The 8425-nt window shown below is 39.6% G+C and overlaps 1 protein-coding gene across 1 annotated transcript in view; it reads left to right on the forward strand.

Annotated features, from left to right (window-relative positions):
- LOC118776509 (metalloprotease TIKI1-like) overlaps window positions 1-7776 on the forward strand; it is a 70812-nt gene extending 63036 nt beyond the window's left edge. The window contains exons 5-7 of the mRNA XM_036526870.1: window positions 222-312; window positions 3193-3459; window positions 7581-7776. Of these exons, the coding sequence (XP_036382763.1) occupies window positions 222-312; window positions 3193-3459; window positions 7581-7776 (554 nt within the window). The remainder of the gene's footprint in view (window positions 1-221; window positions 313-3192; window positions 3460-7580) is intronic.
- The last annotated feature ends 649 nt before the right edge of the window (window positions 7777-8425 follow it).

The following is an 8425-nucleotide window of genomic DNA, read 5'->3' on the forward strand; positions in this document are numbered from 1 at the left end:
AACATTTCAGACAGATGAAATGCTACACGTAACTGCCAAAATAAATAAAACACAAAGGTAAAGTTTCTCAATATGCTCTTGAGCCATCTCAATCTTCCAGAACAGCTTCAAAGTTTCTTAAGAACCCATGTTCCCCTGTGTTAGCACTGCTGCTGTGAGGTTCTGCTGATGGCCACCACTTGAGTGGAGGAAGCCTGAATGTCAAACTGTTTATGTTGCAGGTCATTTCCTGGGCAACAACACAGTGATTGACGTGCTGAGGAGTCAAGGTTACGAAGTGGAGCACACTCCAGCCGGGCAGTGTATTAACAGGTAATATCACTACTTCTGCGCTAATGTCTTCATTGCTCTGACTCCTCTACTAAACCATGCCATCAACCTTTGTCAGCCAGCTATCAGCTGGGCATGATTAGAACATAGAGGAGAATGCTGGCAGGCCATGCTCAAAGATAACCTAGGGCCTCAAAATCCAGAGTTGGGAAGTGGAAGAGCTTGCGGGCCTCTGGGTGGCGGTCTCTTTTGAGTAGAGGTTGACTGTTTTGTGGAATGTGTGCATTGCATTGCCCAGGCCACATTGCTCACTCCTCAGTGGCTAATCCATTTCACTCTGGAACACAGTGATAAGCATACCCGTGCATTGCAGTAATGTGCTACAGCGTTTGAGGGTGTCATACTTGTGAAACACACTGCATTGTACTCATCCCTTAGTTAAGGCAAGATATTTCTCCCATTTGGAGAGAAAGACATGCAGGACAATTAGGCCCTCAAAATATGATTTCTAACCATTTGGGATAACACACACACACACACACACACCTGACTGGATTTTAAATGGAAATCATTATCCTAGTAAGAGCACCCATCATTTGTGCAGATTCACCACAGACCAAAATCCAGATGTCCAGCCCTCACAGATGTGTTGTCTGCACATAATTAAGAGATTTGCCAGTAATTTGTTTGTTATTTTGTGCCTTTGAGTTTCTCACCTCTCCTCAGAGTCCTCATGTCTACAGCTTATTATTGGATTTGTTTTACCCAGATCAACGTCCCCTGATTCAAGTTGGCAGATGTGAGGAGGTAATTGATTTGTTATTGGCATTAATGCCCTGTAATCCACTGATGAAGTAATTGTCAATTTTGACGTCAGGAGTACAAGGCACACACACAGAGGAAGCTGTCAGATTGGTGTTATTTGTCCAGTTAGGTCAGTGTGTTGTGGACACAGTGCAAACCTCATTACCTTCTATAGACCTCTCTATATTTAACACATGGGCACTTGTAAGAAGATTCTCTTGTGAGGTCAGCTATCCAGATGCAATTCCTTGTATACTGTGGAAATTAAGACAGTCAAAGCTTTACTTTATTGTATGGGAATGCCTCCTTGTGGGCAAAAGGACCACAGCAAAAGAATTTAGGTTAAATAGTTCAAGACACGTAATCAACTGCAGTGTTTCCCCTGCTAAATGTGACCCACTGTGCTGTTTGTGCAGAGTCTGTGCTCAAAGCATGGAGTATGAAATGTGAGTTGTACAGGTCTTCATGACTAAGTATTTGGACTTGCCGTGAAATTCAAGATGTGTCCATCTAAGCCACATGAATTTAGCATTACCACTTTCACTGAACTATGTCAAGACCAAATGCACTGGGACGCAGAACACAAATGAGACATCACAATAGCATCTGAAAGACAAATGGTCACCTTAAGGAAGTCATGTGTCACTCACAAAGAATTTTTTTTTGAGTTAAATGCGCTAACAGCTACACATGGGAGAAAACACATTATCCATGAGATGAAAAGGAGCAACTGAGCAGAGTTCTGTTGAATGTGATGGTGTGAACACAGTTTGTGTCAGTTTGTGAGTATCATTAAAGGAAACTACAGAGTTTCCACAAGAAAATAAAACTCAGGGAAGGTATTAGGTTGGACATGTGACATATTTATTACTTAACCTTGTAAGAGCCACTGACTGGCATTTGCTTGGTAAGTTCACTATCCCTGGAGTCCATTTGTAAATAGTTTTTTTCCTGCTGTATTTGCACATAGCTGTTCTGAAAGGCAGTCTCCACTCATACCTGGTCATACTAGAAGTGTCATTTGTACTTAGCGTAGGTGAGGCATTACTAAAGTGTGTGGCACATTTAGAAGATCCTTATACACCTCTTAAATTAACGATTTCGAGAGAGAACATAAGTAGACCACATTATGCCATCTTTGTCTGATTCCAGGCATTCTGGGTGGCAATCTCTTTGTTATCAGAGCATCTTGCTGCCCCGGTCATATCAGGTCACGTTTCCTTCACCTGAATCACCGAATTTTACCCTCATACAGGCTGTCAGTGCAGAATGAGTAACAGAGGGATGTACTGTGCGCAAGAGATCATATTGTCTTTGGCAAATTAAGATCAGACAAGCACATGAACCTCTGTTCTGAGCACGGAAAAGCAATCCTTGTTTGTGTCCAAACCCCACCTCTATCTGAAAATGAATGGGGCACCAGAGACTGGAATGTTTGGTTGTGAATGTGTGTAGCGGGGTTGAGGGGGTTTTGGCTTGCCAGATATTTGTGCTAATACAGCTGTTATTTTAAATTCTTGCCATTTTTTTTAAAGTTACTTCAAGCCACATTTATGTGTAGATACATGAAAGGTGAAATGATCATTGTTTTCATTATAAGCAGCTACTACCTTTAAAGAGAGGAGTCAAAGAAAGGCTATGTGTTAAACCACTGCAGCAGTGATTATATGAATCAAAATGTATTATTCTCAAAATAACTGTTGCTATTATTAGTACTACTGGTATTACTATTATTTGTGGTAACAATTGTCCTAGTATTACTATTAGTGTCAGTTGTATATAGTATTAATAATAGTCATCATTTCCCAGGGTGACTTAAGGTGAACATTCCCGCACCTGTCCCAAACAAACTGTCATGATTGAAAGTTCTTTTCACTTTTGTAATTTTTCTTTTTAAATGGGGTGAAAATAATGGCTTTTACGTAGATGTACTTTTGTATGCATATTACCACATGTTTGCTAGGCTTTTCTGTTTAGTTGTGACATTTCCTCAGATTTTTAGCAATCAGTGTTTGTGACCACAACAATATGTTCCATTTCAGCTAATCCAAAAAGGGCTTATTAGCTTGACACAATATGGTTACATGATGACAAGATCACCTCTGTTATATTCTCCAGCGGTAGATCTTCGAAATCAGCCTCCTTTCCCCTGCATACACCATACTCCACGGGACTGGAGCTCGAGCCCCCCTTGCATCTGCAGCCCTTCCTGCATGAGCACCAGGAGCGCCCCCTGGAGGAGGATGCGTTGCCTCACATGCTGCTGCCCGAAAGCTTGGACCTGCTGGAGAAGGTGGACCGCAAGCTGAAGAAGAAGCGTCGGAACAAGCAGAAGAAGCAGCAGCTGCGGCAGTTCAACGATCTGTGGGTTCGCATTGAGGAAAGGTGAGGTCACAGGGATGAAGATCACTGATTAGTCAAAGATGGATCATTTCAGGTAGTGATTGGACAGTCTTATAGTACACAGGTCTTATGTCACATGTGACGAAAAGTCGCATGTGATGAAGTCATGTTTTCAACAGGCCACAAAGCTGTGCTTCAGTTAATAGAAAAGCAGAGATCTCATTTTGAGATCTGAGAAGGATGAGTGACCATTTATGTTTCAAATCATAAAATCATAATCATCTTTGTGTTTTTGTCTGACTTGCACTTGGAAGCCCTGACTGCTTGCTGCCCTGTGAAGTTGTGTAACTATCAGGGGTTAATCCTACATAAGAGTGCCTGTAGCTCCTCACACACATCCTGTGGTGATGGGATCCTCAAGTATTGCTTTCTTGTTTCATGTCTGGGCAGCAAGGTAAACTGTGCTATCTGTGGGATTTGGCCATCCTCCTGCAGGTCTACTGGAGGCTAGAGTGCATCCCGTCAGATTGCATTCTGCGTCACTAATTTGATATGTATCCTTCCCCATTCATTTCTTTATGGGAGTGTGTCCCAACTGGCATGTCAGGGTTATATGGATCTTGAACTCAAATAACTTGAGCTCAAATAACGAAGAAACCACCCCAGGCAAAACAAGATTTTATGAGCTGTACACTCTAAAAATGATTAATGGGGTTAGTGAGTAAAGCTTAAAATCAAGAGCTTTTTCAGCATAAAAAATCTAATTTGTTACATGTACATGTTTTAATCAGTTGATAACTCATTTTAAGAAGTTGGTCAAAATGAAAATAAAACTGTCTTAACTTAGATACGTATCGATTTTGAATAAATATTTTTGCATTCACTTAACAATAGAAAAGTATTAAGTTAGTGCAACTTGTATATCTGCACACTAATTCAGCAATTGTAGAGTTGTGTAGTGCATTGGGGTAGTGGGCGGAGCTTCCCAGCATGCCTTGTGGCGATTGACTGTTATTTTACCCACCATGAGTGCGTCTGTGTTCCCCTTTTATGTAGTTCCCTCTTACCAGAGCAAGGTGTTTGTGTGTGTCTGTGCAGTGAAATTGAGTAGTAGGAGAATCATTGTTTTGAAATGAAAACCCAGTTTACTATGTTTGATGTTAGAGGCAAAAGAAATTGCTTTGTGTGTTATCCCCTGTGCACTGATTTTATGTTATGTTCCTTTGTTGATTAATTGAAACATTATTTGCCAAAAAAAGGAGGAGGAAGATATTACTCCAGGAGATGGAAGAGCTTATTGCGCAGCTACAGCATCAGGGGGCACGGCTTAATGTCACAAAATACTTTTTCATTAGAATTAAGTTGGTTCGACTTAATTAAGCTTTTTGAGAACAAAGCAAATGATGCTGGTTGTACTATAAAAGTCTCATGGGATTTACTCAATAATAGCTGAGTTGGAATTACTTAAAAAGATCCATGCAAATTGTTACCTTAATTTTTTTAAGTGGAGCCAGTGTATTATTTTTTAGAGTGTAGTCTTACACTTTACAGTCTAGAACACCACTTTTTGCCTTTACACTTTGTCCTCTTCAATCCATCTCCCATATAAAATATGGTTGGTATGTATTGTATGGAAATTTAAAAGTAAATAATAGATATACTATGTCTTTATTCAGGACTGAAAATACTACAAATATTTATGTAGATGTCAAAAATTACATATTTAACATCAGTTAAGATGTGGTTAAAATCAGTTAGATGTGGTTAAATGGTGACACAGATAAATTTTCAGAATTCATCCTGATGCAAGCCAAGAAGCAAGAACTTTATCTCTGCCAAAGAGCAGATAACTTAACCTGTTGTATCTGTAACCCCTATGGTGTCACAAATTGACCTTTGGTTACGGTGCTGTTTTACCTCTGTCTAGGAGTTTGAATTTTACCACAGCTCAGAGTGTGTTTTGAAACACAAATTCATCCTGCATGAGAAGGTTGGACTTTTTGTACAGTGAGACACACAGTATATGTGCATACTAAATACATTACTACAGCTCTGCATGAGGGTCACCTAAGCGGGACAGAACAAAATGACTGGGAATATTTATATCTACAGTAATTTCCATTTGACAAGTATGTGCAGTTTACTCTACATATGATTGAGAGTGGTCAGAAAAGAGCAGTTGTATTGAAATGGTGGTAGAGGATGGCAAGAGGCTTCTTGAACCCCATCTGTTTGAGAACCATTTTGTTGACACAGATGTTGGAAGCACGTGGCATTTTACAACCAGAAACTCTGAAACTGTGTATTTGACCCCAGTTTTTTATTAACTAAAGGCTCAGAGTTTGCCCAGTTTATGTCCTGGCAATTTCTGTTGTTTTATTATGGAATTTTCAAATACAATTTTCATATTTAAAACAAAGCTGTTCGCCATGACACATTTTATAAATCAGGCATCTCCGTTTTGAGGTCGCCAGTGTGCGAATTCCAGTCACTATCTAAATACAAAATCACAGCCTGACTTGATAATTATCAAAGGAATCTTTTGTCCATTAAATGGTATTGATGGTTGTTTGCCATCATTATTTCCAGTTTTCCTTTGTATTTGTTGTCAAAACACTTCAAATGTGTAGTACATTCCTTGAAACATGACTATAAAAGACTATAAAGTCTCATTTTCTTTTACTGTGATGTGATGCTGCATGCTGAAACATCAGTTTTGATCACACCTCACCCACTTCATTTAACTATCAGAGAACCGAACCTTGTGATGCAGTTTGTACAAAACTAAACAGGCATATGGCTTTGGAACAGAAAAAAATAGCCAGAGAAAAATGAATAACCACTCTGCATTGACTTGTAAAATAAGCAGAAAATCCAGGAGTATGTCCAATGTTCTGCTTTATTCAAGACCAGTCAATGCAAAGTAAATATTATTAATGAGACTTGCATGCCAATGATCAAGACAAACTTTTTGATCTCACCGTGATTAATATGCAAGCCTATTTCAGGCTCAGGTCAGTCTTGGCTGCAGACTTTTCCATTTATACACTTGTGTTTTTCTGTTAATGAACTCCAAGTCTAGATATCCCACTGAAGTCTTTCAAAGAACACATTTCATCCTGTGTTTTTATCAAGCAAGTCGAATGTGCAACGGGGGTCCATCCGTATATGTCTGTTTATTTTTTTGGACCTGTCCCTGGCTAATCGCCGCCTGAGAACCTGTCGATTTGTTTTGACTGGCCAGTTCCCAGTCGCAACTTGTGCTGCCTTGGCAGAGTGGACATCAAAAGGCACGGCTGAAATGATTTAATGGCAGTTCTCAGCAGGCTCACGGGACTGAGTGAGGCCTGCTGTCCTGGATTCCACTGCCATCCATCTCTGAGGTCTTTAGCTTCAGAGCCAGCTGGCAAATTTCCACCAGCTGACAAAGTCTCCCGCTGTACGGTCTAATGTCTCAGTAAAACCTCATTTAATTGGTTGTGGTTCTCTTGAAGGAACCCTTTTTTCAAGCACATTATTATTTCCATTATTGTCCTTTTTTTCCTTAAAAGGCACAGCCGCCTTTCCAGGAGGTTTAGGCAGAAGAGAGTTTGGATTTCATGGACAAGACTCTTTACCCCCTGTATAAGAATGTTTGTGTGTAAACCTTTTTTTCGCTGGTAGGATTTAACTACTGACTAATAACTGCTATTTCCAAAATCTTTACAAACATCCAGTTTTGGGGACTTTTGTGCATCTGGTATCACCAGCATATAATAATAGATTCCCAGTTTGGAGTGAATCCATGTGTGCAACATGCATTTGTTATGGGTGAGATGTGGCTAGTTTCCCTACATTTGAAGTGGGCCTTTATTGAATAACAATGCTGCACCTCTGTTTGTAACATGGGAGAGATCTAGAGAGCTGGTTTTAAGAATATGATTAATCAAGAGAGTAGGTTTAAATGGGCTACATCACTTCAGCTACATGCAGTTCTTTAACATGCAGAATGGTGACTAAAATGCTTGCTAAAGCTGTTATTCAACCATGAGCCACATCATTCTTCTTCCTCAGTTTAAATCCTGTTATATCAATGATGCTAAGTTGTGTAAAGGTGTTCCACTAGGATTAACTGTTGCAGACCATCTTTGTCTAGCATGTCATTCACTTTTTTTTTCTTGCAGCATCACCCAGGAGCCGCCTCCTCCTCCCCTGGTCCGCATCATAAATGGTTACATCACAGTCCAACCTCAGCTCCGGGGTTACGGGAGGTTCAGTCATGCCCGGACATTGGTGGATTCTGCTTCTACGCCATCCTTGCCTGTACTCCCTCTGCTTCTGACTGTGTGCCTCCAGATGTTGACGTTTGAGCTACGCTAATCCATGCTCTCTGACTGCAGTGATCAAACCTGCCTCTTCAGTGGCTGAACAGTATGATTTTCAGGATGAAAGCCCTTTCACCTACTTCAGGAAGGTGCTTCTCCTCAGCCTACTATTTATTCTTCTCTTCTCGAAGAATTAGTTGTGTATCCCATAATGCTATGGGAATTGTATATATCTTTGTAATATAGATGTAATTTAGAAATATAAAAAATGAAAATGATTAAATATTTTTGGGGGAGCTGTATAAAAAAGAAGCATATTTTTGTGGGTACATAAAGCACTAACCACCATTATGATAAATTAATTTCTTACAGTCAGTTGATGCCTCATGTCATGGGTAGGCAAGAATGGTTCTGCTTGTCTTATGCTTATTGTGGTCAAAGATGTTTTGTTTATATGTTTTATGTAGAGGTTATTCATTTAATTTATTTAACTATATAGTCTTAGGTAATCAAAATGTTTTTATTCTTAACGTAAAATGATACCGCAGTTGCCTTCCTGTAAACCCTTTTGGAGTGTAGCATATCCACTAAATCAAGTTAGTCCCATTATCTCATATTGTCAGTTTTTCATGGAATAAAACAGGTATTTGTTTCTCATGGTCAGTATTATAGAAATGTGATGTTTTAAAATGTTGTCAAAAATA

Source organism: Megalops cyprinoides, chromosome 4, assembly GCF_013368585.1.
Source record: "Megalops cyprinoides isolate fMegCyp1 chromosome 4, fMegCyp1.pri, whole genome shotgun sequence".
NCBI lineage: Eukaryota > Metazoa > Chordata > Actinopteri > Elopiformes > Megalopidae > Megalops > Megalops cyprinoides.